The 23,146-nt window shown below is 48.6% G+C and overlaps 2 protein-coding genes across 5 annotated transcripts in view; one reads left to right on the forward strand and one right to left on the reverse strand.

The window, feature by feature from the left end:
- The window catches only part of LOC116430273 (neo-calmodulin), a 109,314-nt gene that overhangs the window by 61,111 nt on the left and 25,057 nt on the right, over positions 1-23,146 (forward strand). Inside the window, exon 3 of one of the 4 annotated variants that reach the window (XM_031984161.2) lies at positions 8,283-8,324. The exons of the other annotated variants lie outside the window; for them this stretch is intronic. Within the exon in view, the coding sequence (XP_031840021.1) occupies positions 8,283-8,324 (42 nt within the window). The remainder of the gene's footprint in view (positions 1-8,282; positions 8,325-23,146) is intronic. 4 annotated transcript variants of the gene reach the window in all.
- On the reverse strand, positions 14,409-23,027 carry TpnCIIb (troponin C type IIb). The gene is made up of 5 exons (XM_031984167.2): positions 22,807-23,027; positions 22,475-22,493; positions 21,634-21,777; positions 16,450-16,698; positions 14,409-14,658 (listed from the first exon to the last, which is right to left on the reverse strand). Exons 1-5 carry the CDS (start codon positions 22,807-22,809, stop codon positions 14,630-14,632), a joined length of 444 nt encoding a protein of 147 aa, XP_031840027.1. The 5' UTR covers positions 22,810-23,027; the 3' UTR covers positions 14,409-14,629.

The raw sequence follows: 23,146 nt of genomic DNA on the forward strand, positions 1-23,146 counted from the left end.
GCCACCGAGAATTCCTTTGACCCTTTGCCTTGCCGTATCTTGTCGGTCCTCCGACGGATCTATCGATAAGCGATATTCGACCCTTTCGAACTTAAATTTCGTCCGATTCCTTTTTAATTCGACTTTCAATAACGGACATCCAGTTCTTTCGAGTTCGAATTCAATTAAGCGACGTCCGATTCCATTGACTTCTAATTTCAGTAAGTAATACTCACTTCTACGCGTTCGAGTTTCAATAATCGACGTCCAATTCGTTTCGATTCAAATGAAATATCCCTTCGTCGTTGATTGCTTTAAAGAAAAGCAATTATTCGAATTACCGAGGGATTCTGTTCGTTTCCGTCGTATTATCAACGACGAGCCAGTCCCGTCGAGCAGAGTTTCAAAAGGAAATCACAGGGCAAGGGGTTAACGGTCGGAGAAAACGTCCGCATGAATCTCTTGCCCGTAGGAGCAGATTACGCGAATGTAATTCGCGGCTAGGCCACCGGCTGGAAAGCGAACGCGCACCTGGGAAGGGTTACCGCGGGGCAAAGGAGGCGCCGAGGCGCAGGGTGCATAGTAATGAGGCCAGCGGCGCGCTAAACGCGCGTCATTTAATACGATAACGCCGGGAGCGTCCTTTTTACGTTCCCGTTTCCTCGGTCCTCTTTTGCGGCCGCGTTAACGAGCCTAAGGAAAATGTGGCCGGCGAACGGGACCGCCGAAAGAAGAATCTCCCGCCGCGGCTCGAACGCGAAATTCTTTTGCCCGCGCGGAACGTTATTTACTTATTCGTTTAATGAGATCAACGGAAGCGACGGAGATACGGAAAGAAACGCCCGAGGTTGAAACGGAAAAGCGGGCCGGTCGTAATGATTCTAACGAGTTCGTTATTCACAACAGGTAATACTTCGCGCGTGGTATTCGTGAAAAGGCGTTCGTACCGCGGCGGAGAAACGGGCGTCGCGTTCGACGGGAATTCTCGCCGGAAACAATGCGATCGATGAGATCAGGGACGCCTGTGTTTAACGTTGTAATTGAGGATCAATTTCAAGTTCGGGATTATTTTAACCCTTTGCGGACGAATGTCGACGTCTCGGCGAGATGACATGTTTATGTTACGAAGTCGCGAACGAATGATTTGAGTACTCGAACAGCGAGAGAAGTAGTTTCTCTGTTTTCTGTCGCTTAACCAGTTAACTGCGTTTGACGAGTATACACGTCATCTTAAAGCTTGAAAGTATGCTAATTCTTTCAACAATGAATCCTTTGTTTTTTCACATGATCATCTAACTCTTCTTCGTTTCGCTTTGATCTTTCATTAAAATGTACCCTAGTCTCATTCATCCTGCATTTCACTTTACACACTTCATTTTTTCACTTTATTTCACGCAAAAGAGACATTTAAAACTAAATTCCACAGTTAACAGGTTAAGAGGTTCATATGTATAGTAATCCCGGCTGAGCCCCCAATTTTATAGTGGGGCTACTATTATTATAGATATTGAAAAGGTGGATCTTCAGTAAAAAGAGAATTAGGAAACAATATGGACAACACGTAAAAATACAACTTAATACCACGAAGGTCGACACACGACTCTCTATCACGCACAAAAATGTTCTTCTCCGCTGTCTCTCACCAAAATGTCCTTCTCGCACGCATTCCCACTCGCTTTTAACACACACCCCCATTCGCTCTGTCTTTCTCACCATTGCACCCTTCTCACTCGCATCTTTCGTCCATAGTCAAAATTCACGCAGTCGCGTACACGCTTTCCTCACGGTCCAGTCGCTCAGTTCCAGACACTCTTCCTCGTCTTTTTTCAGCCACTCGAGATTATCTAAACGCAGTCACACTATTTTCCAAACATCCCGGCGCCGGTCCGTCGCAATACGACCTGGTCGCCCTTACGCACGCACAACAAACCATTCATCCTACAATACTTTAACCTGCGCTAAATAATTCTAGATACTACAATAGTTTCACTGTCGAATCAAGTGGACTGAGTCACCTTCCGAGTGCTAAGGGTTAACCCCTTGCCATACTTTAACGAGGTTGATAACAATATTGGATCACACATAAATATCACGAGTCCGACTCGAGGTGACAACACGAGTGAGATATCAGTCGCCATAATTGTAGCCCAGATTTTGCCCGGTTAAATGGTATGGCGAGAGGTTAACCCCTTGCACTCGAAAGGTAACCCTCACCACCTGATTGCATACAGTAAAACTCTGAAATCTGATATTAAATCGCAATACGCCCTGGTCGCCCTTACGCATACTAAATATTCTAGATACTACATATGTAATTTAGCTTCATCCGCTGAAGGTTTTGTACAGTTCGAAGAATCTTCGTCCGCGAAGGGTTAAGTGGAACAGGGGGATAATGAACGAATAGCGATCACAGGAATAATAGCTTCACCGTCGGATTCAATATTTCGCCGAGACTTTTCGTGTATTTCCATGCCGAGCCCTCTTAGATGAACATCACGATTCCGCGGACATATTAAACGCAGTAACCATAGTCGTCCCGGGATGAAATTCAGTTAGCCGGCACGACGGACGTCGACGAGCCGTAGGAACGATAAGAAAGTTCGTTAGTAGTGCCGTGCCCCGGCCGCTGGCCGGAAATTAAATCCGCCTTTAACCGGACGACGAACTTTCCACTGTTCCAGCCGTCCGATTCTTTCGCCGGCGGAACCGCGCCCGCCCTTTCCGCAATTCCCACATCCAGGATAATTAAGTGGCAATCGGCAGCCGGTCGCGCGATGCCCGGCAATCGCCGGCGAGGTTAAAAGTCGAATTTCCGGTGCGGTCTTCGGGCTCTCTGTTCGCGGTATGAAAGGAGACGTTCCGCCGCGTCGACGCGATAAGAATAAATTCCCTATCCGCGCGAGGGAAGCCGCGCTATTCCGTGTACGGTTATGAGAAATTGTGGCTCGATGGAACATCCCGAGGGAACGTCCTTCGCGAGGAGAATAATCCGAGGAGAATATCTGGATTAGAGAAGCGTTTCGCTCGGGAAACGCGTTAAAAATCTAACCCTTTGCGAACGAACGTGGACATTTTTAGATGAAACGTTCATATTTGGAAGACTCACACAAATGATTTCATTCCTCAGCACGAGGTCAGCACGTAGTTTATTCTTCTATTGTTTAAGCAATTGATATGTAATCTAGCTTCATCTGTTGAAGATTCTGTAAATATCAACGAATCTTCGTCCGCAAGGGGCCAATAATTTAAATACGATATTCATGGTAATTCCACTTTTCTTTGCTATTCCGCTGAGTCACCGGAAATGAAGTTTCACGTTGCTACCATTCTTTCAACCAGGAACGCGCGGTTTTTTCTAGGTTGCCCTAGATATTCTATACGAAAAGCACAGTGACGTTTAAATTTCACTGCTAGCTTCTCAGTTACGCGAAATTCCGGCGGGGATCATTGTATTAGATTAGAGACACGTCCGCAAGATAGAAAACTACGTTTAATCCAGGTGTTCCCCCTCGATAGCGCGGTGTCGCGTCGGAACCGAGCTTCCGCTCGCGCGATATTCGGTGCCCTCTTGGAAACGGTAATCCCCCGAAGCCTTCAACAACGTGTAAACCATCTGCCACGGTATCTCCGCTCGGCGGTGAGCCGGTGCCCGGCCGACGGGCCCGTTGCCGTTTTATCGCGTCTCGTTTACGTTAACCAGGCCGTTTCGCTTCCCGGTAAGTCACCGTCGTTCCCGGTTATCGGGCTCCGGGAACTCTATGCGCCGCGTTACACATATTTCCTCGCTCGGGCGGCGAGATTCCGACATTTCCCGGGCAAAAGTTGCCGTGTCGTGCGTCAACGTTAGCCGCGATCAGATAAAGTCGCCGTGAGAAGCAGAGTTACGCGGTGAATGCCCGCGGGGGTCACCGGTGACCGGCACTCGACTTTCTGCTGGCGACACGAGGTTCACCGATGAGCGCCTACCTGATGAAATTATTGCACTTTGTTCCAATAAATGGTAATTTTTCGTAGATCCCTCGGAGTTACGAATACTGTATCGCAAAGCGGAGATATTCAGTAAGGAACGATGCGATTCGTGTGGCGGCACCTTTCCTACTCTGCCAATAGAGGGCTACTGACAGCTAAGAACCTTTCTCGCTTCTGCTCAGTCCTTTACAACTATGTATACAACATTCATTGTTTAATAATAAATCCTCCTTAACCTTTTAGCTACTGTACACCAGTATGGTGGCTTTCGTGTGTATTAAAACGGTATCCCAGTTTAGCACAATTCTCTGTCACCGATAGTTCTGCATATTATACTCTAATTTAACGTAATCGCACAATGGAACATTCTGTTACTTTCGAATCGCAGTGATATTACATTTATGATATACAGATCGTGTCGAATCTTGTATGCTTCTAAGTATACTCTTGCTCCTTAAACGCAATCTTAAATAAATTCTGTAACTAGTGATTCACAAATATTAACCTCTTTCTAAAACGCTATCTTATTTAACCCTTTGCACTCTAGAGGTGACTCTCGGTCACCACTTGATTTGACACAGCAAAACTATGAAGTTGCATATTCAGTATTTTAAATGAAACTTCGTATTGCTGTGTGAAATATTTAAATAAAACAGCTTTGTTGCTTAATTTATCCGTGAATTATCGTTAAATCAGTTTCAAACAATGTCGTCTACATCTCGTCGGAAAATGTTGAATATTTCCAGTGAAAATCTTTCGAGTACAAAGGGTTAACCATACACCGTAAACATCCTACAATCGCGTCCGCGTCTGAAACACGTCTAAAGCGCATCAACCAAAAAGCCTTACCGACAAGTCCACGCTCTCTCCCCGTTCTAATCTTCCAGAACCCCTCCCCCCTTCCCGCAACACTGCACCGCCGCTCGACGCGCGACGATTAAACACCATATCCGCTGAATCACATAAAAGCTCCGGCGCCTCGGTCAGCACGCACGAAAATCGCGCGGCATTCAGCGCGTCGGCGTTTCCATTATTCGACGCAGCGCCGTTTGTTCACGAGTTATTCGCGTCGAAGTTAACGGGAGCGCGCGAAAATTGCTTTCCGGTTGCGTAATTGTTTTGCAAATTTTCAGCCCGGCCGCGGCGCGAAATTTCCCCGGTTGTCCATCGCGCAACTCCCGCGGCGAGCATCCAATTAGCGAGCGTTTACGAGCGACTGGAATTTTAATGACCTATGGGGAGAGGGAGCGCGCCGTCCCCCGCGGAAACGGCCTTCGCGGCTTTTCTTCCGTCGCGCACGAGCAATTAAACCGTTTCCGCGTACCGTTCCCGGCGGGCGTCGACGCAACCCGTTCCTTTCCTATGGTGCGGCCACCGCGATCGAAACGAGAGCGGCGAACGTCGACGCAACGACGTCCCGACGACTCTTCCGTCGCCCGGAATCGCCGTACGAACGGCGCTCCCACGGAATCTCCGCGAATTTCCAGCGAAACTGGCGAACGCGATCGGAATTCGATAGCAGCGATCGCGCGCCGTGGATCCCGCGGTGCATTCGCGCGAATCGGCCCGGATTTTTCCGTGCAATTGGTCGCGCTGCAACCTCCTTTTTCCGCGGGAAACCGTGGCGCGGTCTCCTTCGTCGTTTTTTTCACGCATTTTAAAGAACCTGCGGTTCGAGCTGCGGGTACGGAGCCCGGGATATTCGTTGGCTGTTCGTAAATTTTTCCGATAGCGGAGTCGCGGGGAACGGAATGGTCGGGCGAAACGGAATAATGTTTTCCATAGATAAAGAGTTGATACCGAGCGACGTGGTTTTAACAAGACCTCGACGTAGTTTCAGATCGACGAGTTATTTCTCGATTAAAGCCATCGGAACGGTATTTAATGAAAAAGTTCCGACGTTACATAGATGTTTGAAGTATCTTTATTTACCTTTCGATTGAAGAATCGAAGATTCGTGCAGCTAGTGCTCCAGATATAACGATGCAAAGAGAAGCTTTCCATTTTCTACGTCACTCTACGCGAAACTATTCAGAAATTTTTAATTAACGCTTAATTCCATTCAGCGGAGCTGCCGTTTATATAACGTTTACTTTTTTCGATAAACTTCAAATACTAATAAATTATATGAAACTGATATAATTAAAATTACCGTAAGTTCAGTTAAAGATCCCCGTGAAAACGCGAAGCTGCGCAGTCTATCGACAGAATAATCATCAATGAACCATTCAGGCGGCTCCTCCCGTCGATCAACAACTCGAATACGTTTCTGTTAGCCGTTCTTGCGCCGTTCCGCCGGGGGGAGCCTTGAATCGCGTGGTTTTCTGGCCTCCGTAACGGGTAGCCGGGCAAAAACACGGGCAAACACATCGAGCCGTCGTCACGCTTACACGGCGTAACGAGCATATAATCGAGCGTGAAAACACCGGTTCCCGCGTGAGCCGTCGTTTCTTCCGAATACCCCGGCGCGATAATAATTATCGGGAGTCGGAGGGCTTCGCGCTCGCTCTTTTTACACCGGGTAGGTATGTACGTAACGTAACGATCGCCGAATCTGGGCGGGGCGGGTTCGACGTTAAAGCGTTCCGAACGTTTCAATCGTTCGCTCCTCGCGATGGAAATACCGAGAGCACACCTCACCTGTCCCCATTTCCCATCTAGTCGTCCTCCCTCTCCCTCCCTCCCTCAATTTCTCTCTCTTTCTCCCCCTTTCACACGATCGAGCAACTCTCGGACCGAGATTCGAGCGATTGCTCTTTGATCGGCAACGCTCTCCTCGCTACGTGATTTCGACTCGGCTGAAAGGCGAGGCTGAATACGTACGCTTTTGAAATCCATCGGCCGCTCGAGCACGAATCGGGATAAATTGATAAGGCGCGCGAAAAGGACGACTCCGATGGAAATCCGATTGCAGCGTACGTCGCGACGGATAATCGCGTCCCGACGACCCAATTAATTTATTCCCGGTAACGCTCGATACATTTTTCCATCGGGATCGCGGACCGTTGGAATTGTCTGTCCGAGTGTAATTGATGGAAGCCCCGCAGGCCACTTTTCTTTGATATCCATCGCGCGGATGGAATCGAACGAGCTCCGATCTTTGCGAAGCAAGTACAGAGAATAATCGAGTTCAGATCCGGGGACGGATCGAGATTCATGCGGACGACGCGACGATTGGGACGCTAATTGCGGATCGTAGGTTGAAGGTCCGCGAAGAATCAGCACGAACCCTTTCTCCTTTCTATTCTTCCTCCTACGCGACACTGTCTCTTCGCTTCTCTGGTATGCTTTGGTTGTACAGAAAAACGTGCTAAACACCTGCGACTGTGGCAGACACGGAAACTGGCCTCGCGACTGTCCAACACTGAGAACTCACGCTATGCTCTGTCGTGCATACGGTGACTCGCGCTTTTGTTCGGCGCACTTAGTCGTCGGAGCGTTCTCCGATCGTTATCCGCCCGCGAATCTGTCCGCCCCGTTATTCATGGTTTCGCTGTGCTACTTTTCACATGGGAAACGTCGCCTTTCGGTCGGACAAACGTGCGCAGTCGCCGTACATGTGTGTTCGGTGTGCACTGCTCTGTTGATACGCTGTACCGCACGGATACAACGGAATCCACGCGCTCGGTCCATCGCGGTGCGCGCTCGCCGCGCGTGAGAAGCCTTCTCCCGCGAAACTTACGCTGTTCTTTCGATGAATCAATCGTAAACCTCGAACACGTTGATTCGGATTCATCGCGGAGTGGCTTTTCACGCTGGCGCGCCACGTCGGAGCGGTTCGAACAGCGACATCAACGTTCCTTCCCCTAATTGTCGCATCTACAGGCTACACTGGGAACATCTTGTGTCCGCGTACGTTCTCGCGGTTCACCAACGACACGTAGTAAGTCACCAAAACGTATTTAAGCGCTCGGTATCCTTCCGCAGTAATTTTACGCGAGGAAATTGTGCGCCGATGCGATCTAGATCTCTTATTGCTTCGTTAGCTCTGCATTCCAGTGATCAACGGTTGGTCGCCTGTTCGAGCGATAAATTCCGTTTGCCAACCGTTGGCACTTCGCACTAGGAGATTAAGATTACATCGACGGGTTGTCCGCTCGCGTGAACTTATTACGAAAGGAGCGAGTGTCCTACACTTTCTTCGGCCACTGTACTATCCCCTGTTCCGATCTATCTCCCCCGCACTCGATACAATTTACCGCTGTCTCGTTCGTGCCCCGTCTACTCTGTGTGTCCGTTTTATACTTACTATACCTGTATCTCTATTTTTTCTACTTTTCCAAACTGCAGTGTTGTGTGGTGATTGGTGACCTGTACTGTACTTGTGTTTACAGGCCCGCAGCGCCAGTACAAGTAGCTTTAGAAGCCTGAGCCAGGTACATAACAAAAATTGACATAATCCACAATATAGCTGAGATTCTAGTGTAATTCTAGCTATATATACTTTAGCCAGACGTATATACCTCCATATTTATATACATATATTACACGTGTACACACGCGTGTATATATGTATATACATATCTATTATATACATAGCTAGAGACTTAGAAGATTTCTTTTAGAGAACTGTCTTATTTTGCTCGTGCGTAGATGCGTAGAGGACGCGCGTTACCTCTCGTTCCGCTGCGAGAACGAGAGCGGTCTCGATAACGAGAGACCGTCGATCAATGGTTCTCGCCACGATGTTACCGTGATATCATGATCGCCACACCATTAGCGTTCCGGGGCAACAGCAATGTAGGTGGGGGTGTGAGCCTCGATCAACCGACCGCCGCTTTATCGCGGACTAATGCGAAACAGTAGGCTCCCTCGACATCGTTAGCCCTTTTGACGGAGGAACGCGGGGAACGGTAGAGCACGGTGTCCCGTTAACGGTGCATGCTGGCTCACTCGGCTCTCTATCCGGCGCGCGAGAACGCAGGAATGTTGAATGAGGCATGCAGTCCACGCGCACGACCCGTCCGCATCCGTGTCCCACCCGCCGATTCAGTAGACTTTGCATGTGTTCGTCCGCCTGCTACCCTCTTTAGCTGTCACTGTGTTCGTGCATCCTTTTCTGTTTCTTTCTCTTCTGATCACCTTCTTCTTCTTCACCTTCTTCTTCTTCTTCTTCTTCTACTACTACTTCTACTTCTACGTCTTTCTCGAGTTCGCAGTGATTCTTGCGCGAGGATCAGAGTAAGTAACGAGGACGACTCGATGGTTACCGGGGAACGTTTAAGTGATTGGATCATGGGAATTAACCAGTCAGCTGTTTTTAACGTGTACATCGAGAAATGGCAAGGCTTCCTGTTACGAGTGTACTCGTTGAAGCGGATGTAATTTACTTTATTGTTTATCGATTATTCGTGTTTTGCGACACGTTTCAGGTACTTTTGAAAGAGGTCGCAACGGCTTACTGGCTAATTGCCTAACACGATCGCAAGGTTTCTTGCGTACGAGTCTGTTCCACTATCCATCGAGTCATCTTCTTCGGATACACGTAAGAAGCGTCGTCCACGCGTACGGATCGCTAGGCGGACGCAAGTTCGCAGACGCTGCGACGCCGAGGCGTTGTTTGCGCGACGCTGTCGTTATTTACGCGCCGCCGGGGAGACCACCGCCCGGAAACAGACCCGTAATTTCCAGCCGGGACCGTTCGATTCGGCATTCCGCGAGTAATCCGCGCGATTGAGTAATAATGACTCGAGGGATTTCCTTTGAAAGGCAGGCGATGCTCTTTTGAGGGGAACCAGCGGGACGTGGGAAGAGCCCGAGGCGTAAAAAGCTCGAAACACGGTCGAGGTTCGTTCCCGGGACCGCGTCTTCTTCTCCCTCGCCTCGTAATTTATTCCCGTCTCGACTTCCAGTCATCGTTTCCCGCCGGTTCCCCGCGGCTTTGCATATTAATTACGCGCGGGACCGCTCCGAGCTAACCGAAGCCGGGGATTCGTTTTATCCTGGAAGAACACCGCTGGACTGCAATGCGATCGTCGAAGGTGCACCGCTGCGCTTTTCGAATCGTCCCCCGAGCGTTATTCCCCGGTTACCTTCTTTGTTTCATAGTGAAAGTCGCTCGTTACGCGCATCTAAATAATCCGCGCGTGTATCTAGAAAAATTCATTTGCTTAAGGAAATTGGCTCCGCAGAACGAAGAGTTTCGTCGCAGCTGCAGGGAGCTAATCAAATTCTATCGTTAATATTTAAGAACATTTGAGAAGCGGAGTTAATCGCTTCGAACTGTCTACATCCCGAACCGGTGATATCCAATTCTTTTTTAATCACTCAGCCACCAATTGCAAAAGTTTTTCAGCTGCATATAGTTGCTCGTTACGTGCATCTAAATAATCCACGCGTGTATCTAGAAAAATTCATTTGCTTAAGGAAATTGGCTCCGCAGAACGAAGAGTTTCGTCGCAGCTGCAGGGAGCTAATCAAATTCTATCATTAATATTTATGAACATTTGCGAAGCGGAGTTAATCGCTTCGAACTGCCTATATCCCGAACCGGCGATGACCGATTCTTTTTTAATTACTCAGCCTCAACAATTGCAGCAGTTTTCCAGCTGCAAACCAATATCGCCGCGTCTTTGATCCCTGATGAAGCCGGCAGCAATAATGGCGAAAGTTGGGATAACTTTCCTATAGAGCACGGCTTATCCCGGGAAGCTTCAAATGACTATAACCTCTCAGCCCGCCGGAAGCATCGAATCTATTATTCGATATCGGTCCTTGGTCGTTCCCGGGGAACAAATTCAATAGGTATCGCTGAAGAGAACGTCTCCGGAGGGGATGATAGGCGAGGGATCCGCGAGAACCGCGATTCGATGGAAGTATTCCATTCGGAGCCATCGATAGGAGCCCGTTCGCGTCGCGGGTTTCGTTCGGCGGCGGTCGATCAATCGTTCCCCGAACGGAGAACCGGGAGAACGACGAAGGGACTATGGTTTCTCCCTCTCTGTCGGTGTCCTGGCGGAACTGGGAGCCGCCGGGATACATTTTCGGGACAAACGGGCCACTCTCGGAAACAAACGGGCCGAAAAAGCCTCGGGATCGCGGATTAACTGAAGAGAGTCCGGATGAATGGCATCTTAGGCCCCTCGTTCGGAGCACCCTTCTGACGAGTAGTCGTCGGATATAAAAGCAATAGAGGAGTCCACGGGCTAGGAAGAACGGCCAGAGCGAGAGAGAGAGAGAGAGAGTGTGTGAGAGAGTGAGAGAAGGGAGTGGGAGAGTAGTGGGGAAAGCACACAGTAAGTTCGGGTTGAGGATGGTTCGGGTTGAGGACGACGATCGATAGCCCGGCTGCACCCTGCTCGCCGGTGTTGTCGTAGCCATTGCTTTAATTATTAATTGTATCCAGCCGCTTCTAGACCCTGCGTCGTAGGTGCAGTGACACGTTTCAAGGTTACGATTCTCCTCCACGTTTATTCAGCCCCTTCTTCGCCAGTCGTCGTGTCCCCATCGCGAGCCTCCGGCTCCATTCCGCTCGCCGATGCGATGTTATTCGTTCGACCTTCGTCGACCTTGATCCTTCGGTTAACACCCCGTCGAAACTCGATACTCAGCTTCGTTCCGAAACTTCCGTTCCGTTGTTCCGAGGCTGCGCGGAACTTTCGGCGGAACGTTAATCTCGGAAATTCAAATCGCGCCATCTTGGTCCACGCGTTGAAGGCCTCCCGGTGGGCGAGGACCGTCATCGGAATTTTATTCCGGCGAGCTCCCGCGAAAGAAACGCGAAAGCTTCCGGCGAGGGTAAAGTCGCAGGTGCGACCCTAACGCGGAGAAGCGGAAACGTGGCGTACAAAGACGTCACGGGTATAAAGACGAACAATCCAGGTCGCAATTATCGTAATTGCTCTTCGCGGGGGTATATACCTTTTCCTTTTGTTTCGCGGCGTAACAAGTCGTACCACCCCTTTCGCAACGAGTCCTCGACTGCGTTCCCGGCGGTGACACGCTTCTGTTGTTCGGTAGCCTCGAGGTTAGCGCGGCCACGGGCGGCGGAGTCCCGCGGACAAAGATAAGGCGAGGAGAAAGAATGAAATTTGGTCGTTCCAGGCCTCGTTTACCGGGGAATCTAGCCTGGAAACTCGTAGGCAAACCGGCTGGCGCGTCTGACCGTGGCCGGCCGTTTCTACTGCTCGGTGAACAGCGTCCCGCGCGTACGAGGCTCTGAACAAACGAATTTTATTCCTCTCCCTCGACCCGCTTTCGCTCGCGGATCCCTCTGTTGCACACTACACTCGACAAACACGCATTCAACATTTCTACATTCCACTGAAACACCCTCACGAATCGGATATCCTTGGTAATCTTCGAAAATTACAATCCCCAAAGCCTCGAAAAGGGAAAAGCCGATCCCCTTTTACCTCCGCGAAAGTCCGAGGAAGGGAAGTTCCTCGAACAAGATCATATCCGTACTTCGATTACAAGCACCGAATCCCTTGTATCTATCAGCGGGGCTCGGGATCATCCATCGAATCCTCGGCGCTCTCTTTTACGACGTATCAATCCTCCCGTTCACCAAACCGGCTATAGCTTTTCAAGGGCGGTCGCAGTCGGCCCCAATTATTGATCCTTCGGAAGCGGCTTCCGGATCCCGCTCGCGAACACTCGGACTAAAACTTGAGTGGGTGAAACGGCCGGGACCAAAGCCTGCAGCCGTAACCATGGCTGTGGAGGAGCGAACAGAGGAGCCGGGCGGGACGAGGATAGGCTGAGAAGCGAGAAGGACGAACGGAGGAAAGGGGACGAAAGCGGGAAACGAAAGGAGAGAGGTCGGCGCGGGCTATTCTAGGGCGTTCTCGCAGGATTTCGTCGGGCGTTCGTTCTCTCGTCGTTCTCCCACCATCCGCGGCTCTTTCGGAGACAATTCCCGGCCCCGGGATCCGAGACTGATTGTCTGGAACTCCGTTCTTTCGCGGATAAAAACGAGCCGCGCCGCTCGCGGCGGCTCGGGCGGGTAATACCGCGTGCCCTCTAATAGATAGAAAGTCGTTAGAGACCCGCGGTAATCCTCTCTCGTTATGCATGCAGCCTTTGGAAATATTAATGACTCCACAGCCCGTACTCCGTTTCCTTCGAGCGGCGCGCGAATGACAATTTACGATCATCGCCGCGTTGCCTGTCCGCCGGCCGGGAACGCCGGCGTATTATTCATGCCGCGCGCGTGTTCCGTATATCTTTTCGCTGTAATTCACGGCCGCGGGCGCGCTCGGCAACACCTACAATCGGTTCCAGAGCGCATTGTTAGCGCGTTGTTGCGATACTGGCTCTTCGCGCGAGATTTCCTCGAGCGGGATCTCGGGGATCGAACGGGAGTTTCTTTGGAACGGCTCGATCGCGGCGGATACAGTGGGCTTAATTGCTGCGCATTGTGCGCCCAGATTTAAATGCACAAACGTCCCCGACCCACTCATTACACTCGCGTTAGCTCGAATACGTTTTAACAGGGTTTTCACGGCGAACAATGGGCCGGCTTTGAAAGCCGACGCGCACTTTCGACCCGCCGCGTCGCGCGGTCTCGATACCGCCTGTCTATAGACCCTGATAACCCGGCCGGCCGATACGTGCACATCGGGAAACTATAAAGCACGAGGCAGCCTCGTAGCTACGAGTCGATGCCCGGCTTGATCGAATCGGCGGCCTTCGCGGAATCCGCACACGTGACCCCGGCTCCTATCGTGCAAGCTCAGCGATTTGCTCGCCGGTGATCCTTGATTAATATCCCGTGCAACTTTCTCGCTTCCAGGAGGACAGAGAGTTATTAGGCAGCTGAACAGGGAAACTGGAGGAGAGAGATTGTCGGAGATCGTGTTCATCATTTGGGAACGATTTTTTCTCGCGTTATCAATTTTCTTTGAAGAGTGCTGGAATTTCATAACTTGTGTGTGGATCTGATATTCGCTAGGTATCGATTATCTATAGTTATCTACACTATAAATTGGCTCATCCACGATTGCTCTTATTGGGTACTAGAAAAAGTTCGTGCGAGTTTCTCGTTAGGAATCAATCGAGGTCTGATTTCAATCAGTGTTTCGCTAGTTTAATGAATGGAAGTATCAGCAGCACGTTTATGACGTATCGAATGAAATTATTTTATAAGAATGTTGACTATGTTCCAATTTTGATTTAAGAACTCATACGAACGTTTCTCGCGTCTGATAGAATTCCTACGGCGAAAAGCTGGATGCACGATATGACGCGACACGGTTCGTCATTGGGGACCAAGAAAAATCGTATCGGTTCGAAGGGTGGCTCAGCTTCCGGCAAGTGATAAGAACGAGGAGCCGTTGTCGTCGAATTCATCACGCGACGGGGAGAATAATGGTTGCCCGCCGATTCCGGCTCGACTCCCATAACTTACGTCGAACGCGTGTCTCTCCTGCCATCGATCGACGTCCACGTCGTTAATCTCGCTGCTCTTTCGTGAAATGAAACAACGCCGGCGGCGGTCATTAGAGATGACGTTTAATCGAGTACTTGATCAACGATGTCGTTACAAACGGCGCGCAAACGAATGTACAAATGAAATGAAGGACGGTTCTCTCTGTGTCTCTGCGCCTCTTCGATCCGTTCCGAAGCGTTGTCCGGCCGGCTCGATCGAAGTCCGTGGTGGTTCCGAGGTCGTCGCAGGATCGTCGAATGGAAATGCAGGGCTGGCTTCTTCGCCGCGTCTTCGAGAGGCGCCCCACGTTTAATCGCCGGTCATCATTTCCATGAACTCTGCGGGACGGGAAAAAGCAGATGCAATTAGCGAGGGACTCGCTGGCCTGGAGCAACTTCTCTTGCCGAGTCTTTTCTTCGCCGGCCTATTCTACTAGCGACGAGTTATCGAATGGACCGCGATTATGGCGATTACGAGAAGTGAAACGCGCGTTCTTTTCGATTAACCTCGCTAAATGGGAAATTTTTTGACCAAGCTATAGAGAACTATTCAAGGAAACGAATTAATCGATTTGACCTGTGAATTGCTTGTATTTTGAACTGATTGTCAATTGCTATTTATTACTCTGGTAATAATTATAACAACTTTCCAGCTTCAGAGGCCTATTCTATTACTGATCAATTATCAAATGTATCGCGATCCTGGTGATATTAGCTTCACTAAATGGGAAACAAGTTTTGATGAAGCTACAGAGAATTATTCAAACTTTAGCACTAATGTTTGAGGCTATTTGGAAACGAATTAATCGGTTTGACCTGTGAATTGCTTGTATTTTGAACTGGTTGTCAATTGTTTTTGAATTACTCTGGTAATAATAATTGTAGCAGTTTTCCAGCGTCACGAGCCTATTCTACCGGCCACGCGTTATCGAATGGGCCGCGATCCTGGAGATTACGAGTGGAGAAACGCGCGCCCTTTTTAATTTCGTCGCCACCGCGACGAATGTTTCTCCTGGACAGCAAGTAGGTCGTCCTTGCCCCTTTATGCGCGGCCTCCCACCGACTTTTTTGAAAGGAGCGCTGAAAGACCGGCATTAAGACGTTCGAGGTTTAATCAAGCCCTCGCACGGGCTGCCGTAACGAGCTCCATAGAGTCGAGGCTAACGAAAACTTCCGTCCACCGATAATGCGAATCTTTGTTTGCGTTACTGCCGGAAGAGTCCTCTCGACACCGGAATTATCTCGATAAGTATCTGTCGCGATGGTCTCAGAGCCGCGAGAACTGCTATGAAATATTCGACACCTACAGTTGCTTTACGGGAGACACCTAGACACGTCCTAAATAGAGGAACTATAGGAATTTTTCTATTAATAACTATGAAAACTTCTCATATCTCAGTTATTTAATTTCTTATAAACATTCGAAGCTAACTATATGGAGTAAAAGCTATTGAATAACTGCGCCATTTTGTAACATTTTGACTTGGAAATATAAATATAAATCAGGCTACACTTATACACCCAAGAAAGATCAGAAGTGCTCCCTTAATAGTTATCAACAAAAAATTCCTAAAGTTTACTTATATTTAAGACGTCTCCAAATAATGTCCTCTCTTAACCCCTGAAGAAATGCAACTTTTCCATTCTACTTCAAGTAGAAATTTCATATGAGTAGAATAAATTGATACTAGCAAAATAATTCTTTGATCGATAAGCAACGAACAACATCGAGTTTCAAGTTAATCTAGAAACCTTCGTCAATCTCACTCGTCGTTCTATGGCGAAGAGTTAATTCACGAAGACTTGCAAAACGTCAGGATACATTTGATAAAACCGACTTTTCCATTCTACTTCAAGTAGAAATTTCATATGAATAGAATAAATTGATACTAGCAAAATAATTCTTTGATCGATAATCAACGAACAACATCGAGTTTCAAGTTAATCTAGAAACCTTCGTCATGAATCTCACTCGTCGTTCTATGGCAGAGTTAGTGATTCACGAAGACTTGCAAAACGTCAGGATACATTTGATAAAACCGACAAATTCTAGACATCAATGAAGATGAGGCCGAAAAGAGATCGACCGAAGGATAGCCGTGCGTTTATTTAAAAAACGGCGACACTCACCGTCAAAGTCAACGGTGCCGGATCCGTCGGTATCAATTTCAGCGATCATGCCGTCCATTTGATCGGGCGTTATCTGATCATCGAGGGCGGCCAGGATCTCTCGAAGAGAGCTCGTCGGGATATAACCGTTCCCCTCTTTGTCGTAGAGCCTGAACGCCTCCTTCAGCTCCTTCTGCAGCGCCTCGTCGTCCTCCTCTTGGAAGTGGGACGCCACCCGGTAGAACGAGTCGAAATTCAATTTACCGCTGCCTGAAAGTTGGACCGGCCCGCGATTAAAAACCACCCTCTCGCGGAGACGCCGCTTCCGAGACGGCGCTCGTCGTTGTAAACAAGCCCCGGTCTACCCAGTTTCCCTTTCGCGGCCGCTTTTTACCGATCGGAAAATATCCCGGACGATATACTTGGGTGCCTTCCAACCGGTTCGCGTCCACGCGAGCAGGGGGGAATATTTGGGAGCCCGGTGGAGTGAGATACTCGCGTAAAATAACGTTTCGGATAATTTAAGCGGATGCTAGGGACGTTCTCTACCCTTAACTGCCGACGTAAAATTTCGATTGAAATATTCCAAGTTGGAGCGGATTAAATTATTGCTTGCTTGTCGGTTTAATGGAATAGAGTAACTGGAAACTGACATATGAGGCGTCAATGGTGGTTTCAGTTAAAAGAAGTGTAACAGTAAAATACTATTGCTAAAATGTTTTCTTTGTAGGTGGAGTAAGTCTATTTGTAGCTAAAGCATCATTCATTCTTGTTAACAGGTTTGTTCACCATTATTGCATGATAAAATTTCATGTTCATGGTTTCATAAATGTTACTCGAATTGATGTTCGCCAATATTGTTAAGTCGATTCAAATGCCAACCCTGAATACTAAAATTACCGAGCAATGACTTGTTTCTAATTGTTTATCAAAATTACAACGATACACAAATTTCATTGAAAATCTTTCGCAGAAACTTAATAATTTAAATACTTTCAAAATAAAGATTTCAAGATAAAGTGGAGTCTAAATAAGAAGATTCTGAATATAACTTATCCAGTAGTTTTAGCGTTGAATATCTCATTCTATGAAAAAATGGACTTTCAAAAAGAACGGCTCGTATGTCCATGAAGCCAGTTATATACGCGTGTTCGGAAGAAGCATTAGAAATTCGAAGCCATTCGGAATGGCATTTTAAGCGAGCAGCATCGTTCCCCAAACATAAATATTACAATTGGCGTGGGCGTGTACGTTCCATGCTTACTCTGCCAGATACCCTTCGCGATGAAAGTACGGAATCGTGGAACGGTCAACAGACCTGGATCTCGGTAGATAGCTAGATCCGTGTCGGCACTGACCGGAATACACCGTGCGGCGGTTCGATCGCCGCTGGGAGGACAATATCTGCATAATAATGCGCGCTGACAAAGCAGCCGCTCGCGATCGGCCAGCGAGCGTTTCGATTGGTAAGCGATCTCAAGGGTTTACGCTAATTCCGGTCGTCTGGATCGGTGTCACGGATCAACGTCGTCGTTAAATGAGCTACTCAACGGGCAAATCGATTAACTTCGCAGAACAGAGAGCAGAGAAAAATTCCGCAATCGTGTACATTGACTTTTCAAATTCCTCTTTAAACGTCAAATTATATAAATATTATAAAATGTATTTTTCTTTATTATTTCAGATATAGGCTTAACCCTTTGAACTCTGTATTATGAACTTGAATATTGCACCAGTTATAACATTAAATATTTTAATGAATCTTAAAGAAACTACCCTAAAATTATTAAATTTTCCACACATCCAAATTTTGCACTAAGGAAAATCAAAGATCGAAGAAATGTTATAGCATTTATTTCCGCTAGGAATATTATAAAAATTAGTTACCGATAGATTACAAAACAACCTGGAGTGCTAAGGGTTAATTTAGCAACCATGTGAAATGTATAAAATAGTATATTCTTCTAATAATGTTTATTATTATTGCAATTGGATGTGAGCAAAAGAATTTCAATTTCATGGAACTAAACCCAGCAATAAGGGAATTTATGTCAACTACATAAAGTTAGGAATTCATTGAACATGAACATAAAGGATAAAATTTCAAGAAATTCGAAAAGTGGAGTTAATCGGTTTGACCATTGAGCGGCTCAAATAGCCGGCGTTCGAACTCGACCGGACCGGAAACGCTAGCTAGAACGGTTCGATCGCGACTTCTTAGGAAACGTTTCGCCTACGTGTCGCGACGGGACTGCGGCTGGGTAATTTCCAGCCGCACGAAATATAATTAACACGTTGCCTGCCACGAGGAACACCAGCGCAGTATGTGTCACTGATTCTTTCCGCAGCAGGGATACAAAGAAAGAATTACAAATTACTTGCTATCACAATTCTAACGTCACACTGTTGTCCAATAACTCACGCCACTGAACATTTCCCATCATTTATTCTTGTAATTCTGAAGCCCCGATCATCAGTGGCAGTAACCTCCTCCCACGCTCAGAACGCAGCGAAAGATATTCACTTCAGGATCCACCATGGAAAATCTTCAAATTCTAACGCTACCAATCGGTATGCTCAAACATCCAGTCGCTGTACAGTCCCAATATCGTTGTTAAAAACAATCTATCATCGGGTTTCGCATCAACTACACGCTGACTCGCCTAGTTAACAGTGCAACTGTATCAAGAACAGCATATAAATCCTCGAACGAGTGGAAGGTCGTTGCGACTCTCAGCTTGTACCTGTCCTCTTATTTATTTATGTAATTCCTTGTGATTACATGGTAATGCATGCAGGTACAGAAAATTTCATGCACCATTCCTTCCCGGGAGGTGCGTAGAACGGAAGTTCCGTTATAGATCGCAACGGCCCCGCGCTTGTTGTACTCGAAAGCGTGTTCCTCGTGCCTTTCTCCGAGCCCTCGGCAATCCCCTTCAGTTTCGCCGGGATTTCTCTCGGAAATCCCATCGAAAAATCCTCGGGCATTGATCGGTGATGAATAAAGCGTTCGATAACTGTCAGCTGGTAACGCGTTAACGCGGCTCTCTCGCCAGCTCGCGCGGACAGCGACGGAGTACGCGGGAGAGTCGCCGTTCCACCGGCGCGGATTAATAAACGGGCGAAACGGAATCGTTCGACCAACCTCCGGGCTTTCAAATTAACGGGTGGACCGGTTTTAATCTTCTCGGCGGACGGGATCGCGTGGGTGAGAAGCTCTTTGACGGGGCGCGACGTCAGACGCGGGGGGGGCTGCACCCTCTCGCAGTCGATACACGGCGAACAGGATGAAATACGGGGAAAAGTATGCGCCGCGTCGAGGAGGAGGCGGCCGCCCGACCCAATTCTCTTCCACGGTAAAAAGGAGCACGTCGCGGCGGGACTCGTCGGCTGATGTATCCGTCGGAGTATCCTGGAGGGGCCATTCTTCCCTGCGAAAGCCTCGTCAAAGGAAACGTCGCGATATCAGCGCCGGTGTCTCGCGAATCGCTGCTTCGAGTCGGCTCAATAGCGACCGGGAAGAATCAGACTTTTTAGGGACCGGTTCGGTCGTCGGTGACGTTTTTCTCGATTTCTGTCAATCTTTTGTTCCGTACAGACCGGGTCAAGGCGACGGAGCCTTTTGCTGTCATAGTGGATGTGGGAAATCGTACGTGCATCTGAACATTAGAACTACTAGACGGGATAAAACTGGTTTGTTCTTTTTGGAATTAACACCAGACCTACCGAGGATTTAATAAAATTGATATGTAATCCCTATAGAAATTCTAGCAATAGATTATTTAAGGTTTCTTCAGAGATTCATTATAGTATTCAAGTCGAAGTTATTTATTTTCAAGATCATTTCGAATATTCAATGCTTTAAGATGTATAATTGCGAAACAAAACAATCGAAAGCAGTCATTTTGGTACGGTAGTTTTTGTGTTAAAAATAGATGTTTCTGTGAGGAATTATTGAAGAAATTGATTTAGTACGAAAACTGAATTGTAAGTTGATTAAAGTCTCGATAGATGCAATCTTGAAGTTTTCGTAGAGGAATTTTGGGAAGTCAATGTAATTAGTCGGTAGTTTTAGTGTTAGTTTGCCAGGCTGTTTCTAGGTCTGTGACTCATTCAGAGATGGTAAAAATCGTAGAGTCGTCGAGAAAGTCGATCGTGGTTCGAGCGGTAATAAACTCAGTAGCATCATCGTCGAATATGTTGCTCGTCGTTCTTGTTTGCCCGTTTCAAACGAGCTCCGCCGACTGTAGTTTCTTCGGACTACTTTAAGCAAATTAAAGGCACATCGCGAAATAGTTGGAAACATCTCTCTTGCATTATACAGAGTTAGGTCTTCTAATGGATTTTTCCTTTGGAAAAGTTTCGTGAGTCGATAGATTAGAGTTAGAGCCGAGTTTCTCTTCATTAAACGGAGTTTCCGTCGAGTTAGATTACTTTCCGACTTCTGCCTGATTTAGCTGGAAGTAACAACGCGAAAGTGTCGCCGGCGGAAGGCTGGTATAGCCGAACGTACGTATCGGAATCGATAGAAAGAAAAGCCGCGGCGACCACGCGGAGCCACCTTCGGTAAAGTTTACGAAAGTTTCCGCGTCAGCCTCGGCTCGCGGCTTTCGTTGCTCCCATAACGCGCTCCGGCGCATTTCCACTCATTATATTATGAATTATTTGGCCCCGTTCGGTCGAACGGAGCATCGATCCGCGAACGCCCGGCCATCGATCGAGAGATTCTTAAATGCACGCGCATTGGAACTGTTGGATGGCCAACCTAATGACGCACCATAGATAAGCGTCCTAGACCCGCCGCGTCCAAAATATCTTACTCAGCGTGTATTTTACAAGTCCAAAATCCTAGATAGAATACACAAAATGTCTCATCCAGGACTAGTCATCTATAACGAGTCATCAGGTACCAACGGTCACCGACATCCCCTCCTTAGCGAAAAGCTCAGTATACAAGAATTAGAATCTCTAGGATAATTAGTTATTCTTTCAACCCTGTTGGTTAACGGTCTGCCCGAAATTGTCTGTTTCCGCGTCGTTCGATGTGTTATATCTGGAGAATACGTACAAAAGCCGAAATATAATTATTAACGAATCGGACTTCGCGTCGTTCACCCGGATCACAACAGAACACGTACGGGGAAGCACGGCGGTAATCGAGGGTTAAAGATTGCGTCGGAAAGGAGAACTCGGAAAATACGATACCCTCTTCGTCCTCCTGCTTGAGTAGCACCTCGAGCTCGTGATCGTCGAAAGTGTGCCCCAGGGTGTTCAAGATCGTCCTCACTTTTTCCTTCTCGATGCTTCCCGACTTGGTGGAGTCGAACATGGAGAAAGCCCTCCTGAGCACTGTAAAATACAACGGATCGCTATTTCGACGTCTCGATGGGGAAATAAATGGTCCGACCGAGCGCTCCCGCTTCCCCTCCTCTCTCCCGTTCGAAGCGTCTGGAAGCTGTATCACGGCTCGCGGAGAGAAAGATGGCCAGGAGGGAGAGGCGGCCAGCGGATTTCGCGAGAAAATCATTACAGCCGGCTCGCACGGCGAGCACGGAACGCATCGCGGGCCCAGCATTTATTTACACGACGTGCCAGAGCGGTGTATTAATATAACGGGTCGGCACAGTCAATCCGCGGTTTATTTAGCGATAGGAAGCCGGATTGCGCAACGAGGAGCGCGGAGGAACGCGGCGCGGCTTCTGCTAACCGTAAAACACCGGGCGAGTGGGTGTGCACGGTCATCAAAGGAATCCCAGGAAGCGGCGAGCATTGTTCGACCGCGATAAATCGGGAACGATCCCCTCGATCGAGCTCCGCCACGTCGCGACGACAAATCTTGACGAGCGGACCGGCGTTTGAAGTCGGCCGACGTCTGGCCGACGTGAAATACACGTCGGCCGCGACCTAAATTTCGTACTGGCCGCCTCGCGACCTTCCCTCCCTCCACTCCGACAAATAAACCATACTTGTTGACGCGACCGGATGAAATACGGAGTCTATTTGCACGCGGAGCCCGTCCCGCTCCGCCTCCGCGATCGGTACTCACTTTTCACTTGTTCCTCATCCTGAAACAGACAGACAAGAACTTTCAGTCGGCGAGTACATGACCGAATTGCGCGACGATTGGGGAAACGGGGGGAACACTGTTTCGTCTGTCGCGCCGCGGGAACGGCGGAGGACCGCTCTGGACGGCGGCTAGATTCGATTCTCGCTTCCGTCGATCGACTTCCGGTATCCGAAGAATCGACGGACCGTCGGACGTTCCCTGGGAATCCTGGTCCTCCGCTGTTCCGACGCGCGGACCTCCGATTAACGCGTTCACGCGAGGTAAAGGTGGACGGTTCAGGCTTCCGCACTTCGTTAACGTCGGGAACTAACCATCTTCCGGCGTTCTCTTTCCCTGCCGCGGCAACTTCCACGCTGTGTCTCCTCGTTCTCTCGCACTAACGGCTTTTCCGCACTGGATATATCTTTTATAAGCTTAGCCGGGCGCCCATGGAAGGGGAGACGAGGAATCTCTCTTCTCGCGTCCCTTCCTGCGAGCTGTCGAAATTCACGGCAGCTCGCAGCGTGAGGCGACGCCAGTTCGCGCCGCTATAATGCTACGGTTCTCCGTGGAAACGGCCAACCAACGGGCTCGAAAACTGTGGCCGGCTCAAGGCCGGGTCGCTATCATAGAAGCCTCGCGGTTCGGTCTCCTCTGTCCCTCGATTTCCCC

The sequence above is a fragment of the Nomia melanderi genome, chromosome 1 (genome assembly GCF_051020985.1).
Source record: "Nomia melanderi isolate GNS246 chromosome 1, iyNomMela1, whole genome shotgun sequence".
In the NCBI taxonomy this organism is placed as follows: domain Eukaryota; kingdom Metazoa; phylum Arthropoda; class Insecta; order Hymenoptera; family Halictidae; genus Nomia; species Nomia melanderi.